The sequence below is a fragment of the Cydia fagiglandana genome, chromosome 3 (genome assembly GCF_963556715.1).
Source record: "Cydia fagiglandana chromosome 3, ilCydFagi1.1, whole genome shotgun sequence".
Taxonomy (NCBI): Eukaryota; Metazoa; Arthropoda; class Insecta; order Lepidoptera; family Tortricidae; genus Cydia; species Cydia fagiglandana.
Genome location: NC_085934.1, coordinates 13,926,624 through 13,944,443, shown reverse-complemented (window position 1 = coordinate 13,944,443; position 17,820 = coordinate 13,926,624). Strand labels below are relative to the sequence as shown.

At 35.5% G+C, this 17,820-nt stretch overlaps 1 protein-coding gene across 1 annotated transcript in view; it reads left to right on the top strand.

Annotated features, from left to right (window-relative positions):
- Positions 1 to 17,820, top strand: part of LOC134680178 (dynein axonemal heavy chain 8) — a 68,625-nt gene that overhangs the window by 30,135 nt on the left and 20,670 nt on the right. The window contains exons 41-61 of the mRNA XM_063539255.1: positions 163 to 373; positions 6,019 to 6,175; positions 9,042 to 9,235; positions 9,501 to 9,666; positions 9,870 to 9,971; positions 10,116 to 10,338; positions 10,851 to 10,980; positions 11,157 to 11,374; positions 12,294 to 12,430; positions 12,822 to 12,874; positions 13,029 to 13,236; positions 13,402 to 13,663; positions 13,982 to 14,104; positions 14,738 to 14,855; positions 15,167 to 15,262; positions 15,336 to 15,442; positions 15,537 to 15,700; positions 16,024 to 16,224; positions 16,820 to 16,960; positions 17,074 to 17,178; positions 17,327 to 17,511. Of these exons, the coding sequence (XP_063395325.1) occupies positions 163 to 373; positions 6,019 to 6,175; positions 9,042 to 9,235; positions 9,501 to 9,666; positions 9,870 to 9,971; positions 10,116 to 10,338; positions 10,851 to 10,980; positions 11,157 to 11,374; positions 12,294 to 12,430; positions 12,822 to 12,874; positions 13,029 to 13,236; positions 13,402 to 13,663; positions 13,982 to 14,104; positions 14,738 to 14,855; positions 15,167 to 15,262; positions 15,336 to 15,442; positions 15,537 to 15,700; positions 16,024 to 16,224; positions 16,820 to 16,960; positions 17,074 to 17,178; positions 17,327 to 17,511 (3,301 nt within the window). The remainder of the gene's footprint in view (positions 1 to 162; positions 374 to 6,018; positions 6,176 to 9,041; positions 9,236 to 9,500; positions 9,667 to 9,869; positions 9,972 to 10,115; positions 10,339 to 10,850; positions 10,981 to 11,156; positions 11,375 to 12,293; positions 12,431 to 12,821; positions 12,875 to 13,028; positions 13,237 to 13,401; positions 13,664 to 13,981; positions 14,105 to 14,737; positions 14,856 to 15,166; positions 15,263 to 15,335; positions 15,443 to 15,536; positions 15,701 to 16,023; positions 16,225 to 16,819; positions 16,961 to 17,073; positions 17,179 to 17,326; positions 17,512 to 17,820) is intronic.

Below are 17,820 nucleotides of genomic sequence, written 5' to 3'. Positions count from 1 at the left end.
CTAACGTGTCGGCCCTCGAACTCACTCGTCCATCTTTTAGCGGTTTTCCGTCCTCTCCTACAATGTACTATTATTCACACAAAAAGCAACTCGAGTTGATACGTCATGCACAAAAGTAGTCCGCAATAAAATCCTGTATTTTGAACATTATTATCCACACAGAACGAGTATTTGGGCATCACCGAGCGGCTGGTAATCACACCTCTAACGGATCGATGCTACATAACACTATCACAAGCTATTGGAATGAATATGGGTGGAGCTCCGGCCGGGCCTGCTGGTACTGGCAAGACTGAGACCACCAAGGACATGGCTCGAACCCTAGGCAAACTGGTCATCGTGTTTAACTGCTCGGATCAGATGGACTTTAGAGGTAGCTTTTTGGGCGACTAAAGGAGTCTGAATTCTGTCTGGTTTTTCTGAATTAACACCTATACTAAAATGAGGTTTGCGAAATTTCTGGTTAGCATAAGCCTACATTAATCCAACGTAGGCTACATACATACTAAGTAGTCACCTGTAATAGTATGTTACACAACGAAGGCCGCAGAAATATCAGACACGATCTTAATTGTGGAGCCATTATAATACAGTAAAATTATACATTTAGCATTTGCGTCAAATCCGGTAGTTCTGGATTATTAAGGCCCACTTGCACCATTCCACTAACCCGGGGTTAACCGGTTAAAGCTGGAGTTGTTATGGTTACTAGTACAATTTGACACTAGGTTAAGGTGGTTCGCTTTTCATACAAAATTCAATCAAAGCTCATTAAGTAACTACACACTATTAGTACACAAATATTTCCGCATTTATCTTCTTTCGAATATTCGTTTGCGCGAAATTAACAGGAAAACAATGTTTCATACAGAAATCATGCAAAAATCATAGTTAAATTTTCATCAATTTTACGTATGTGTGTGTCACAAATGCCGTGTACAGATACATTTGCGACGTTGCCATACCATTTCCGACGTTGCCGGGCTGACCACGACTCGAATTTGGAGTGCCGTCATGTTTAGTGCAGTTTTGTTGACACTGATATTTGACAGGTAGTTAATTGACCTAAGCGAGAAGTTCGTCAGCTTAGCTAAGAACTATCATGGCGTGTTATGCAAACAGTCGCTTTTTTGCTTGCAAACGGAAGATTCCCGGTTCGATCCCCAGTCATTGTATGCTGGAACATAACTTTTTGTATTTTTGTTACACCTAAATTTCGTATTGTTTTTTTATTTTTAATTATTTTTTCTTATTATCATACATCGATTATTAAGTATGGGCTACACGTATTCTTTTATTTTTACAAAGATAATTAGAAATTATACTCTACCTAATCTCTCTGATTTTTACAATCAGGACATCCTCACTGCAATAAAAACCGGGCAAGTGCGAGTCGGACTCGCGCACGAAGGGTTCCGTGCCATAATGCAAAAAAAAAACAAACAAAAAAAAGCAAAAAAAAAACGGTCACCCATCCAAGTACTGACCACTCCCGACGTTGCTTAACCTTGGTCAAAAATCACGTTTGTTGTATGGGAGCCCCATTCATATCTTTATTTTATTCTGATTTTAGTATTTGTTATTATAGCGGCAACAAAAATACATCATCTGTGAAAATTTCAACTGTCTAGCTATTACGGTTCGTGAGATACAGCCTGGTGACAGACGGACGGACGGACGGACGGACGGACAGCGAAGTCTTAGTAATAGGGTCCCGTTTTACCCTTTGGGTACGGAACCCTAAAAAGAAGTGTATAAAATTTCCTGTGGTTAAAAATAATGGATTTTGTCTATGAATGAAAAACACAATTATTACTATAGTTTGTTTTTTTTAGCATTAGAAATAAGGTAAACAATCTTGACGTGTCTTTTAATTGAAAAACACATTTTAAAAAATAAGTTACGGCAAATATGTAACAATTTTAAATCTAATACGATCATTTATATTCTTCTGCTTTCATAAGTAATCGTTTTTGATTTTTAAAAAACCGGGCAAGTGCGAGTCGGACTTGCGCACGAAGGGTTCCGTACCATAATGCAAAAAAAAAAAACAAAAAAAAGCAAAAAGAAAACGGTCACCCATCCAAGTACTGACCCCTCCCGACGTTGCTTAACTTTGGTCAGAAATCACGTTTGTTGTATGGGAGCCCCATTTAAATCTTTATTTTATTCTGTTTTTAGTATTTGTTGTTATAGCGGCAACAGAAATACATCATCTGTGAAAATTTCAACTGTCTAGCTATCACGGTTCGTGAGATACAGCCTGGTGACAGACGGACGGACGGACGGACGGACGGACAGCGAAGTCTTAGTAATAGGGTCCCGTTTTACCCTTTGGGTACGGAACCCTAAAAACCTGATAACACTGAGTATGTGGGGGAAGCGCTGCTGGCCTAGCGGAAAGCAATTCGGAGGTCGCGGGTTCTAACCCCGGCTCGTACCAATGATTTTTCGAACTTTTGTACGAAATAGCATTTGATACCTACCTATTTATACACCGATACCTATTTTTCGGTGAAAGAAAACAATGTGAGGAAACCGGACTAATCCAAATAAGTTTACTCTCTGGGTTGGAAGGTCAGGTAGTCGCTTTCGTAAAAACTAGTGCGCATGCCAATTCTGGGATTAGTTGCCAAGCGGAGATTGAATATCTGGGAGACCGACCAAAGCTTACAAAACATAAAAACTCAAAAATGCGCGTTTTCTCATAGACCTAGCTAAGAGATCAAACCCCTTATAGCAAATTTCATCGAAATCGTTAGAGCCGTTTCTGATACCATCCAAATATATAAATAAATAATTATATATCTAATAATTGCTGGTTTAAAGGTAAGATAACACAAAGGAGAAACAAAAAGAAATTACCTACTCGCACCAGTCTTGAACCCCAATCCTCTTGCACGTATTTCCACGAACATACCGTTACGCTATTGCAACATACTTACGTTGTGTGAAATTGTCTACTACAAGGATCACGGAAACACTGTTTGCATGTGTGAGTAATAGTAGGAAAAAGCGTGACAGCAACACTCCGTCGAATTAAAAAGGTGGTTTTTGCACAATGAAGTATTCAATGTTTATTTTAATAGTTCAATATTTACTTAAAGAGTGCGCGAAACATACTTTTAAGTATACAAATACCAAGACCATTTCACAAAAAAATAAAATCTGAAATTTTGCAAAAGTGGTGCCATCTAGCGAGAGTTAGGTTTTGAGTAACCTAGGCGAACCACCTTAACGGTTTAACCGCTTAACCCCGGGTTAGTGGGACGGTGCAAATGGGCCTAATTGGGCCAACATCATAAATAAGTCTGCAAAAAATCAGAACTACCGGATTTGACGCAGAAGAAAATTCTACAGTTTCACTGGATTATTAGAGCGTGTCCCATATTTTTGCGGCCTTCGAACAGTAACATATTATTGCAGGTGTACTGTACTGTACCGTACATGACACATGACCCAGTGTGAGTAAAGAATGTTGAATTGAAAGTATTATTTTTATTGTAATCAGACAAGTAATGCTTAGAGTCTGTGCGGAAAGGGAAGAGTCATGAAATATATGGGATCTAATACATTCTACGACTCATCTCTTTCCGCACAGACTCTACTTCAAAATTATTTCACTCAAAATTAGGTTGTCAATTCTTCAGCGACGTGAATCGTAATAGGATATGAGCGGTGAACGCATATATTTAGTATGGAAACCGCCTTTAGGAACATTACCGTTCAAATTCTCGGGCCAAATTAGCACACATACAAAATTACGCCTACATTTAAATAAGACGACGCGTTTACAGAGCCTGTAATCAAAGCTGGTAAACAAAATAATAGTCATCTTTTTTACACTAATGGTACATAGCTAAGTGTAGATGAAATGCATATAATGTCAATAACTACCAATCAGCGACATTAATCCGCTAATAACCTTCTTGCTGTACGTACTGGCCGCTGAGAGTTTGCGGTTCATATTTGATTAGAATATGACTTGGACAGGGATAGGTTTATGCCATACATTGAAGAACCAGTCAAATAATACACGTATAATAATTTAATGCAGATTAAAAGATAACTAGTTAAAATGTTGTTGTGACATGACAGACTAACTCAACATAAGTAAATATATCATTGTTGTATAAATGTATTCCGCTATAATAAGTATTTTGTATATTTTATTATCAATTTGTATGGCAGTGCGAAGTCACATTCAGGTATAGTCTGTCCGTTTTTCTAAGATCAAGTACGCCATTGTAAATGTATGGTAAACTTGATCTTAGAATTCGGACTGTGGCTATACAGCCTGCAAAATTTACATGGGTACACGAATCGGGTCAAAAATATTTGAATAGGCGGAGTCACAATTAAACCCCACTTTCAGTTCCAATGGAAATATTTAATATGTATATAGCCGGTCAAGCAAGTTTGTCAGTAGAAAAAGGTGCAAAATTAAATTTTTGTATGGGACCACACCCGTTCGCGCGCTTACATTTTCTAAATTTGCCGCTCTTTTCAACTGACGGAAATGGCTTGAGAGAGAACCTACATATATGTGACGGTAGAGGGTGGATTCGAATGATCAACATTTTCAGATAATGTGTGTATTTGTTAAATTAATTCAGTGGAAGTGTATCTACATATAGAAGACCGGGTATGATTATCTCACGAGTTATATCTCATGAATAGAACATATTCTAGATATCTTTCCAGGCATCCACTTAATTTCATGTCTCTCTAATTGGACAGCTTTTTTCCATAGTTCTCTGCGAATAGCATCTTGTGGGAATCTGAATGGAAAGTAATGTAAAATGATAATATCAAATTTGATTATTAATTTGAAATAATTAGGTAGTTTTTTTACAGCTCTATTTCATGAAATAAAAAAGGAAAATACAAATCTGTAAAAAAGAATTCATTACTACATTTATAATTATATAGAAAATACCTAAACCAAGCACAAGTTAATAAAATAGTCTACTTCATTTGGCATAACACCATCCCTATTATCCTCGCAATTTAAAAAGTCGTATGTTGTTATGAAAGTCGTATGCAGATATTACGTTTTAGCTTAGCACGGTAGTATTGAAAACAAATCGTCATGTTTAAATTCCAAATTTTACTGAAGTTATCTGTTTACTACAAGTGAAAAGTGATTCCACTATCCTTGGTATGAACTAAAATAACTTCTGCACCATTTCACAACACATGAAGACATTTTTAATTACAAAAAAACGTTGTTTTTATAAATCAATTTAGCCATCCGTCGCTGACTGTCATCTCGGACGAACTGAAATTGCGAATCGAATAGTTTGTAAGCACCGCCTACAATCGAATAGTTTACGTTGGGTCATAACTGAGCGGACAGAATACTTCCATGTATATCAGTTCGCTGGATATGAGTGATATCTTGCTACCCCGTGTAGTCTACCTTTACCCATTGTAGCCGTCTATGTCACATGTTGAGCCATTGGTTGGTGGGGGGTTCAATAAATTGTAAAGCAGATTGTGGATTAGGTCATATTAGTCCAAATTAACGCTAGAATTGTGCTATAATGAACTAAATCTGATAATTATTTGTATGCCTTTCCTTAATCTGACGGTTACAATGTAAAAATTAGGCACCAAACTTGTGTTCGTCAGATTAAAAAAATGCCTACAAATAAGTGTTATATTAAGTTAGAGAAAAAGTATAGCATTAACTTGGACAAAACCGACCAAATCCACAAACCGCTTATCGATTTTTTAACCCTCCACCAACCTCCCGAAATTAAAAAAAATTGTAGACGCTTTCCGGCTCGCTGGAAAAAAACTTTATATAACTTTGTTTTCTTCTTGTCATCTAATATTTCGTTTCCAATAGGTTTGTACGACGCTCGAGTAACTACACATTTAGCATCGTCGGCTCCCCTACTATAAAACATTGTACCTATTTTTTTGGAGATAAAGTAATACAGTATATTTAAGAAGTACAGAAATGTAGACAAACTAATCAAAAAATTTAAATTTATTTACCCTATCTTTCAGGTTTAGGTCGTATTTATAAAGGCTTGGCACAGTCCGGGACATGGGGCTGCTTTGATGAATTCAATCGTATTGAATTACCTGTGCTCTCTGTAGCAGCGCAGCAAATTTACATTTGCCTTACTGCAAGGAAAGAAAAGAAGGAATTCTTTATATTCAGGTAATTCGTTTCATGTGAACCCATAGTTTCCGTTGCACCTTTAGTTCCTTTTTATCTGTTAAATTTTACCTGATACAGAGGCCCGGCCTGTTCTCGACAAGTCTTCTAGTTATATACTTGTGATAGTTGTGATCTACTTACAAAACCCTTTTATTTGGTACCCCACATAGTATGTTTAAAAGAAAATGAAAAAAAGTTAGTACTGCCGACTTTATGACGTCACAGAAACTACCCCACCACTTTTGCGCTTGTAATCTATATATATAAATGCAAGTGTCCTGACTGACTGATTCATCAACGCAGAGCCGAAACTACAAAAGATAGAAAGTTGAAATTTGCACAGCAGATTACATTTATAAAGTGTACAAGAGATAAGAAGCGATTTTGCGAAATTCAACCCCTAAGGGGGTTAAAAAGGGGATGAAAGTTTGTATGGGGTTCAAGTATTATTTTAAGCTAGGAATTTTAAACTTCGCAATAAGATATATTATTAAAATACAAGAAAACTAATTTCAGCGTTTTTTAAATTTAATCCCCTTAGGTGGTGAAAAGGGGGTTGAAAGTTTGTATGGATATCAAATATTTTTTCGAACGCAGGATTTGAATCTTTGTATTTGGGGATATTAATAGAAGAAAGGAAAAGTAATTTCAGCGTTTTGTAAAATTCATCCCCTAACAGGGTTAAAAAGGGGTTAAAAATTTGAATCCATTACAATTGCTTTAAAACTTCTTAGAAAGGCATAATTGCCGATTACAAAAAAAGTTATTGCAACATTTTTGTAAATTCAACCCCTAAGGGGGTTAAAAAGGGGATGAAAGTTTGTCTTCGGGTGCAAATTTTATTTTAAGCTAGGAACTTGAAACTTTGTCAAAAAGTATTAAATTCAAATACAAGAAAACTAATTTCAGCGTTTTTGAAAATTCAGCCCCTATAGGGGGTGAAAAAGGGGTTGAAAGTTTGTATGGATATCAAACTTTTTTTTGAGCGCGGGACTTGAATCTTTCTATTTGGGGATATTATTAGAAGACAGAAAAAGTAATTTCAGCGTTTTGTAAAATTCATCCCCTAACAGGGTTAAAAAGGGGTTAAAAATTTGAATCCATTACAATTGCTTTAAAACTTCTTAGAAAGGCATAATTGCCGATTACAAAAAAAGTAATTGCAACATTTTTGTAAATTCAACCCCTAAGGGGGTTAAAAAGGGGATGAAAGTTCGTCTTCGGGTGCAAATTTTATTTTAAGCTAGGAACTTGAAACTTTGTCAAAAAGTATTAAATTCAAATACAAGAAAACTAATTTCAGCGTTTTTGAAAATTCAGCCCCTATAGGGGGTGAAAAAGGGGTTGAAAGTTTGTATGGATATCAAACTTTTTTTTGAGCGCGGGACTTGAATCTTTCTATTTGGGGATATTATTAGAAGACAGAAAAAGTAATTTCAGGGTTTTGTAAAATTCTTCCCCTAACAGGGTTAAAAAGGGGTTGAAAGTTTGAATCCATTACAAATGCTTTGAAACTTCTTAGAAAGGCATAATAGCTGACTACAAAAAAGTGATTGCCACGTTTTTGGAAATTCAATCCCTAAGGGGGTTAAAATGGGGATGAAAATACGTCTTGGGATGCAAATTTTATTTTAAGCTAGGAATTTGAAACTTTACAAAAAGATATTAAATTAAAATACAAGAAAACTAATTTCAGAGTTTTTGAAAATTCATCCCCTAAGGTGGTGAAAAAGGGGTTGAAAGTTTGTATGGATAACAAGTTTTTTTTCGAACGCGGGACTTGAATCTTTGTATTTGGAGATAGTATTAGAAGACAACAAGAGTAATTTCAGCTTTTGTGAAATTCATCCCCTAACAGGGCTAAAAATGGGTTGAAAGTTTGAATTCATTATAAATGATTTGAAACTTCTTAGAAAGGCATAATAGCTGATTACAAAAAAATAGATTGCCACGTTTTTGGAAATTCAACCCCTAAGGGGGTTAAAATGGGGATGAAATTTCGTCTTCGGGTGCAGTTTTATTTTAAGCTAGGAACTTGAAACTTTGTAAAAACGTATTAAATTAAAATACAAACTAATTTCAGCGTTTTTGAAAATTCTGCCCCAAAGGTGGTGAAAAAGGGGTTGAAAGTTTGTATGGATATTAAAATTTTTTTCGAACGCGGGACTTGAATCTTTGTATCTGGGAATATTATTAAAAGACAGGAAAAGTAATTTCAGCGTTTTGCAAAATTCATCCCCTAACAGGGTTAAAAAGGGGTTGAAAGTTTGCATCTATTACAAATGCTTTGAAACTTCTTAGAAAGGCGTAATAGCTGATTACAAAAAAAGTAATTGACGCGTTTTTGGAAATTCAACCCCTAAGGGGGTTAAAAAGGGGATGGAAATTCGTCTTGGGGTGCAAATTTTATTTCAAGTTAGGAACTTGAAACTTTGCAAAAAGGTATCATATTAAATTACAAGAACACTAATTTCAGCGTTTTTGAAAATTCATCCCCTAACGAGGTGAAAAAGGAGTTGAAAGTTTGTATGAATATCAAACATTTTTTTCAAGCTTTCAATCTAGGAGCTTCAAACTTGGTAAAAGGGTATTAACATTATATTAAAAGTTTGTATTATAAAGTTTGCATCGATGAAAATTATAGGTACTCAAGATGTAAAATGTTCAAGAGTCCACGCGGACGAAGTCGCGGGCAACAGCTAGTAATATCATATATTTGTGTTCAGGGCATTATGTTGAATGCATCGATACCATATCCACCCATATCTGAGACGACTTGAACGAAAAATAACGTAAAGCCTGTGCAGCCGACCTTCTAATAGGATAATGAAATTTATAAATTACTTGTAACTATGCAAATTTTTAGTGATGGCGATACAGTGAGCCTAAACCCAGAATTTGCATTTATCATCACGATGAACCCTGGTTACGCCGGAAGACAGGAACTCCCTGAAAATTTGAAGATCCAGTTCCGTTCTGTAGCCATGATGGTGCCCGACAGACAGATTATCATTCGTGTCAAATTGGCTAGTTGCGGTTTCAAAGAAAACATTTTACTAGGTGAATGGTGAATATTTTACATCTCAGGGATGACGGTATTATTAAAGCAACCATTACTCCTCCTCATATGAGTATTTACTCGGTTGCTATTTAGAGTTCAAAATCTGCCGTTTTTGCTTGCTGCTTGCTTTCTTGCCAAAAAATAATCACACCATTGGATTAAAAGATCAGATAATGTGACAGTCGCTTCACATCACACATCACGCACATTTAGCAATCTTTCATTAATTAGTGCAAATATGATTTAATTTGTGTTTACTTGTAGCACGCAAATTCTTCACATTGTACAAGCTGTGCGAAGAACAGTTGTCCAAACAGGTACATTATGACTTCGGACTTCGCAATATTCTATCCGTGTTGAGGACTATGGGTGCTCAGAAACGTGCTAACCCCGACAGTACTGAAGAGAACATTATGATGAGAGTATTAAAGTAAGAATAATTACACTACTCCTGTCATAAATTTTACTCGACTAAAGGCGAGTTTGTTCGCAATTATATCTATAAGCAAAAAGGTGAAAAAAGAAACTAGTGTAAATCAACCCCTGACCCGCCTTACTGATACGAATTAATAAATGTTAAAATTAGCCTTTTGAAATATTGGAAACATCACATTATCAAAACTTTGTTTACAGGGAAATGAATGTGTCAAAACTAGTAGACGAGGATGAACCACTGTTCGTATCTTTGATCGAGGATCTGTTTCCGGGAATGAAGCTAACTCAAACAGTGCAAAGGTGACTAGCTGAAAATATTAAGTGTGAAATTAAGAAAGAAACTATTACCAAGACCACGAGCAACTGGTGGATGAGGGTAACTTTATTGATGTAATCCGGTTCATAATACAATGCCGTTCACGTCAAGTTTTTGTCACGTTATAGAGAAATGCAGCGTGCTATAACTGTGGTGACCGAACGCACAGGCCTGGTGAATCATCCCGACTGGAACTTGAAGATAATTCAGTTGTACGAGACTTCCCTCGTGCGGCACGGTCTGATGACCATGGGCCCTACTGGGTCTGGCAAGACTACTTGTATTCATAGTTTAATGGCAGCGTTAACTGTAATTGGGAAACCGCATAAAGAGAATCGGATGAATCCAAAGGTGATATTGTAGATTTTTCTAGTAAAACAGGTTGTAATTATTTGGATAACGGATATTTACCACAGAAAATAAAATCATTTATAAACGAAGTAGATGTAACTCATGATCAGACAGAAGTATTTGTGGCCTAAATGAGTGTTTGAGAAAATGTAACATGATAATTCTGTTATCGATAATTCAGTAGGTACCATACATTAATAACTTCTCCTTGCTGTAAATCACAGATAAACTTCTGAAAATACAACGTAAAAATTATCTATGTACAACGTTGAGGTAACGACATGTTGACATTTCATTTTGTCAATCACTTTTTGCCCCTAAAACTTCCATGTCTGCTCATGAGTCATGCTTAGTACATTACTTACATCTCGGCTGCATATTGCTTCAAAGTAAAAAAAAAAACTTAAAAGAGCTTATTGAATATAGTTAGGCACGTAAATTCGTTTAAAAAACAAAAAATGTGACTTTACCTTTGAAACTCTTGGCTATTTGAAAATAGTTCATAATTTTAGGCTATAACTGCTCCTCAAATGTTCGGACGACTAGATGTCGCGACTAACGATTGGACAGACGGTATTTTCTCTACTTTATGGAGACGAGCGTTAAAAGTAAAGAAGTCTGATACTACGTGGATTGTCTTAGGTAATTGCATTGCATTTACGATATAATTTATGTCATAATAATTTTACTGTCAGTTCAAATCAAATCTTAAGTGGGTAAGTTCAGATGAGACCAAATATCAAATCTTCTGAAACTTTGGTATGAATTATGAATGCATGCACCAAAAAAACATGTTGTAAAAAACGAATTTTATTTAGATGGTCCTGTTGACGCTGTGTGGATTGAAAATTTAAACTCCGTATTGGATGATAATAAGACTCTAACTCTAGCTAATGGTGATCGTATACCCATGGCGTCTAATAGCAAATTGGTGTTTGAGCCAGACAACGTCGACAATGCTTCGCCGGCCACAGTTAGCCGAATGGGGATGGTATTCTTGTCGTCATCTGTGTTAAAATGGCAGCCCATATTAGAGGTAATATTTAATTTGTTTATGGTTTCAGCCTTACAGTAACAACTCCTTGACATGTCATTATTTATTGTGTATTTTTCTGAGTATATGTTACTACCTCTATAAAAACGGTGTAGATGAGTGAGTAAGCAGAGTAATGTAGTCGAAACAAACTCAATTAATTAATACGTTCTATGAGCATTCTTTGGTTACGATATGATTTTAGACGGCCAGATCCCACTTGTGGAGAGTAGGTACTGTAATAATATTATTGATAGGCTTAGAGCGCATGCAATTTATAATTTTGTTTAAAACTTACATATTGAACAGAGCAGAGGCAAATCAATACACAGTCGAAGTGACGCGATTGTCAAAAATATCTTATTACACACCGGATTAAATATACACCGTGTTTTTTTTTATTTCCGTTAATTTCAAGGGTGCATTCCTGAGCTTAAATTAAGTAACTTTCTCAAAGACACCGATGTTCTAATTAACTCCATTTCGGAGATAATCAATAATTTATTTTTTTCCTTTAAGGTCTCTACAAGCGTGTACACTTGCCTTAGGGCTGGTTTACATATTGGTTAGTGTTAAGAATGAGTTCATACATTTGCTACTAAACTTAAGTACAATCTCGGTCGATCGATGTTCGAAATGACATTGATATGTCACAGATTTCAATTGTTTGGTTGAGTAAAATGTAATGCCCGTGTTACAACAACGCTATATGCTACATTTAATTACTTTTTAAACTTAATTTTTTCTTTAAAAATAAGCAAAAAAAAATTTTTTTTTTGAAAATTAACTATGCCAATTAGTTCACTTAAACGTTCTTAACCATACCCCGAAGTTAACGGAATTCAATAAAAACACGGTGTATACATATATACTTTTACTGCTGCCTGTACAATAACATAATAAAAATCCGTCATTATTTTAGGGTTGGCTAAAGAAAAGGACTCAAAAAGAAGCTGACTCTTTGCGTAATGCGTTTAACAAGATTTATGATGAAGTTCATGCATATGTACAACAGAAGCTACCAGCCAAAATGAAATTACTTGAAGCCATTTATATCCGGTAATACATTTATGCTACCTATAAAGTATTTAAAGTTTTATAATTGAAGGGATATTTACAAAAACAACATAACTGACTACACTGGTTGACACCTGAAACGATTAACAATGTCCTTAAAAAAGTGTCAACCGCTCTAAGCAGTTATGTTGTTTTTGGAAACATCCCTTCAATTTTTATATTAGGTAACCGGTTATTGATATTAATATTAAAAATGATATCTATTGCATTATTCAAGAAAGGTTTAGATACAAATAATTAAAAAAACCTAGTCAATTACAAGTACAAGCTAGTTATTAACTTATTTTAGTTATACTGTATATGTTTTGTTTGTAAATAAATGATTTTTGTCACTACAGTATAAATATGTAACGATTGATTATATTTTAAACAGGCAATGTATCGATGTTCTTACTGGACTGCTTTCCATTGAGATTCCTAGTGGAAGTAAGTTTTGTTACTATGTCATGCTATTAATCATTTTCCAATATAATTGTAGTTAGGCCGGCAACTCTAACGAACGAGTGTTAACGAGCTTATTTACAAAAATATGACTAACCAGTTTACTGGAAATTAACATAGTAAGTAATATCACTTTCAGAAAGTCACACGGATCGACATTTGGAACGCCTCTTTATCTTTTCCATGATGTGGTCGTTGGGGGCCGTATTAGAACTGGACGCTCGCACAAAAATGGCCGAGTTTTTCACTAAACTACCTGTTAAAATGGACTATCCGGGTGGCAAAGCGAAAGAATGGGTTATGCCATTCGAGTACATGGTCAATCCAGCTGGACAATGGCAACATTGGTTAGCTTATTTTACAATTAAAATTAGAGCAATCTCTATGCGTTTGCTACAGCGTCAATTTACGAAGTTGGTGCTAAACATATTTGTTCATTAAAGGGCATTAAAATAATAATCCGCTGTAAAAGCATAGTTGTTGCTACACTTTATTCATAATGTCCTTTTTAGGTCCGAAAGCGTTGAAGATTATATTTACCCGAGTGACAGCGTGCCTGAATATGCTTCAATTTTAGTCCCTAACGTCGACAATGTCTGTATTACATTCTTGATCGATACGATTGCTAAACAGAATAAGGCTGTATTGCTGATTGGTGAACAGGGAACTGCTAAGACAGTAATGTTGAAGGGTTATATGTCAAAATACGACAATGAGGTCAAACTTTTCAAAATGATAAACTTTTCTTCTGCCACTACACCAAATATGTTTCAGGTACATAGTTTATATTTCATGTTAAGTAATTAGATCAATTAACGTTTCGTAGCCAAAATGGCAAAAACGGAAGTTCAGAATTCAAATTTCTTAGTCCAAAAAATGAACCCTCCGCCGTATGCCGTATTTTTAAATATTACTTGATTGATACATTTCCAAATAAATCTGCAAACGTCCAAAATAATTTTGCAAGCATTTGAGATTGACAGCTAATCTATACAAAAATTAACTATGATAGGGATTTCTGTTGGACGATGGCGTTTGAAGAGACAAACGTTATTAACACATTACAATAATAAATGCTTTTTGTTTTAACAGAGGATTGTAGAATCTTATGTGGAGAAGAGAGTAGGAATGACGTACGGCCCTCCCGGTAACAGAGCCATGACTGTCTTCGTAGATGACATCAACATGCCCGTTGTCAACGAATGGGGTGATCAGGTAAAATCAATATAGTTACCATACACTTTCTGTGTCTTCACACCAATGCGTTTGTTCCTAGTTATTTTTCGATGTGTGCAATGCCGAAGAGCCATTGATTGGTAGGTGTTTCTGAACGCAACCATAATTGACCGAATGTTTTTTATTAGTTTATCCATTCACCGATCCACTCACTCTCTTCTTCCTCAACAACTACTAATGTTAATGACGCTCTGTAAATTTAATTCTGTTTTAATGAAAATACATAATTTTCATTTATAAAAAGTGTCTTTCCATCATACTAGAACAGTAGGTAATAGAGGTAAAGTTTCAAGTCTAAACTAACAAGCAAAGTATAAGTATTACTTGTCAGATATTTTTGAGAAAATAGTTATATGTTTTACAAGGGGGCAAAGTTGTTGTTTAACCGCTCGTGCTAACATTGAACCCGAGTATGCGAAAGATTCCAAAATTGGAATTGAGTAAATATGCAGCATATAAAATAGAGCGGATTTTTAATCTGATTATTTTTTTGAGTAATATTCTTGCTTTTTTAGCTTCCTCCACCCCATCGTGATCGTTCGTGATATTTTTCTTACCCCCCCTAAACGATCACATGATTTCTGGACGACCCTTTATTTCTTGCATTCACAGGTCACCAATGAAATAGTACGTCAAATGATGGAGTGTGGTGGATTCTATTCATTGGAAAAACCCGGAGAATTCATAATTATAGCCGATATACAAATGTTCGGTGCAATGATTCATCCAGGTAATACCGCAATTTACTTACTTTGATGTTGTATTTGCTTTAAAATATGTCACTTTCGTTTGCCATATTAATCGAAACGAAACATGTAACACGAATGTTTAGCCAAAAACTGATGTTTGCATGATATTTCTATGTATTTTTAATTACTAAAAGGTTAACTATCTATCTAGTATCTATTATAGGTTCTCGTGGGCTTGGTTTCTGCAACTCAACATCACATTATTCCGCCTATTTTGCGTGATGGATTGTCGGCACTATTGTTGCTAATTAAAATCCATTAAAACTAAACTGAGTAAAATTATATTTCACAGGTGGCGGTCGAAATGACGTCCCTCCTCGACTAAAGAGACAATTTAACGTATTCAATTGTACATTACCAAGCGATGTATCGATGGATAAGATATTCGGTAAGACAATTTCTAAAAACTTTAAATCAATTTTGCCCGTCACTATAAACATTATCTTTTATTGCATGATCAGAAACCATCAGTGCTGGATATTTCTGCAAGACTCGCTTCGACAAGAAGCTTGTAGAATTTATGCCAAAGCTAGTGCCTGTAACGCGCGTAATTTGGCAGCAGACAAAGGTAATACTTTATGTTGATTATACCCTTAAATGCATGCTTTTTTAATTTTGCTCCAAATTAATATAATTGTGTGTCATATGAAAAAAAATTCTAGGCCAAAATGCTGCCAACTCCAGCAAAGTTCCATTACGTGTTCAATCTTCGTGATTTGTCTCGAATATGGGAAGGCATTCTTTTTATCAAAAGAGAAGAGCTGCAAAGTATTAATACTGCTTTAAAACTCTGGTTCCACGAGTGTTTAAGAGTAATTTCTGACAGGTAAACAAAATATCGTGTATTTGTGAACACTCTTAAATCGAATTCTTACTTTAGACCTACATTACACTTACTTACTCCTCTGGCGCAGCGACCCCAAGTGTGACTTGACCTCCAACACGACTGCTCGCCACTGATCCCGTTTCTCGCCAGTTTTCAACCAGGAGCTCGCGCAGATCAGCGTCCACCACGCAGCGCCCCATTTATTTTGCTATTCAAGTATAATGGAGCAATAATGTTAAAGAATCATCTACATCGTCATCAACTATAAAAAAATAATAGAGTACCTAATATAGCACAGACTTAGAGAAACATTAATATTACAGATTCACAACATTCGACGATAAAGACTGGTTTGTAGAGAACTTTTGGAAAACTGCAGCTAGGGAAATGCCAGAATATATAGCCGACTTTCCCGAAGGACAGACATACTTTGTCAACTTCCTGCGGGAGCCTCTTGATCCCACTGGGGATGAAGATGAAGAGTTCACTTTTGAAGCGCCCAAAATTTACGAAGAATTGCCGTCGTTAGTTTCTTTTCTTTATTGTACATATTATATTTTAATGATTGGTACAACATCGCAATACACGTGATACAGAAGTAGTGCATAATCCTTTGTCATCGTATATTCCCGGAAATTTTCGTATTTGTCATGCTACTTCCGTCAACTCTCAATACATTCGTATGTTTCCGTGAAAATACTATGTCACAATTCATTTGTAGTTTAATGGACATTTATTTGTCTGTTAATCGCCCTATAATGACGAATGGTTATTACACATTTGATTGGACATAACCAAATCGCCGTCGTAATTCGTAATAATTATTTCTCCTCGGGTAAATGGTTTTATTCGGAGTGGGTGTGGCACCCACAGTATACATTTCTGTATATTTCGAACCAATGTGTGTAGATGTATGGTATTGGTATGAGTTACAATTTCAATTTATTTGTAAACTAAACAAGCTTGTACATTTTGCAACTATTTCATTACTTCAGTATGTCGCAGGGGTCTCAAAATTAGCATGAAAGATAAAAATTAAGTGAGATTATTTTCTGATCAATGTAATTAGGACTTTTCTAAATCGTGATTGTTGTTTACTTCTATCCTATGTTGTTATAGATGGGAATTTGTTCTTATGAAGTTGGGAAGTTTCCAAGATCTATATAACGAACAAGTTAGAGGATCTTCTTTGGATCTGGTGTTTTTCCTTGATGCGATGGTTCACTTATTTATAGTTTCGAGGATCATAAATACACCAAGGTATTTTCTCATTATCACCAGTAACAGTAAACAATTCATGCTTAATTATTTCTCTTAGTTTGTAGTTTATGTACAAATTCAAAGTTTTATTTTAATCGAATAATATTTTTTAGAGGTAACGCCCTTCTTGTGGGAGTTGGTGGTTCTGGCAAGCAAAGTTTGACAAAATTGGCTTCTTTTATTGCAAATTTTGCATTCTATCAGATAACTTTAACCAGGTATGTTACCTAGGTATATTATATTTTAATCGTAAATTATAAAAAAGGCCTCTTTCTGGTTTGCGGATTCAATGGATACACATTTCGCATTCCTAAGTTTTGCAGCGTGTGTCAACTGAGACCTTTCATCATACTTCCATCATTTTAGATCATACAACGTGAGCAACTTTATGGACGACATTAAATATTTATATCGCGTCGCTGGTTTACAAGGAAAGGGCATTTCCTTCATATTTACTGATAATGATATAAAGGACGAACAGTTCTTAGAGTTCCTTAATAATATTCTGAGCTCAGGAGAAATCGCCAATCTGTTTGCTAAGGATGAAATGGGTAAAGATTTTAATACTTACTATTACTTTGATAATTATAAATATTATAATATTTATTAAAATCATACTCCTACCTAACAGCAGTTTTGTCCTCTTATTGATTATTCAAAAAGTATAATACAAAAAATACAATTACAATCAAACCCTACTCTCGCATTATGATCTCGGAGGGCGCAATCATGATGAACTGCCGCGAAATCAAGCATCGGCATCGGCCATAATCCATTGACATAGATATCTAGGGACTGGCTTTACGGGCAATAATAATGAGGCATGACAGGGGCCAGTACAGCGGTGTGACACCGCTACA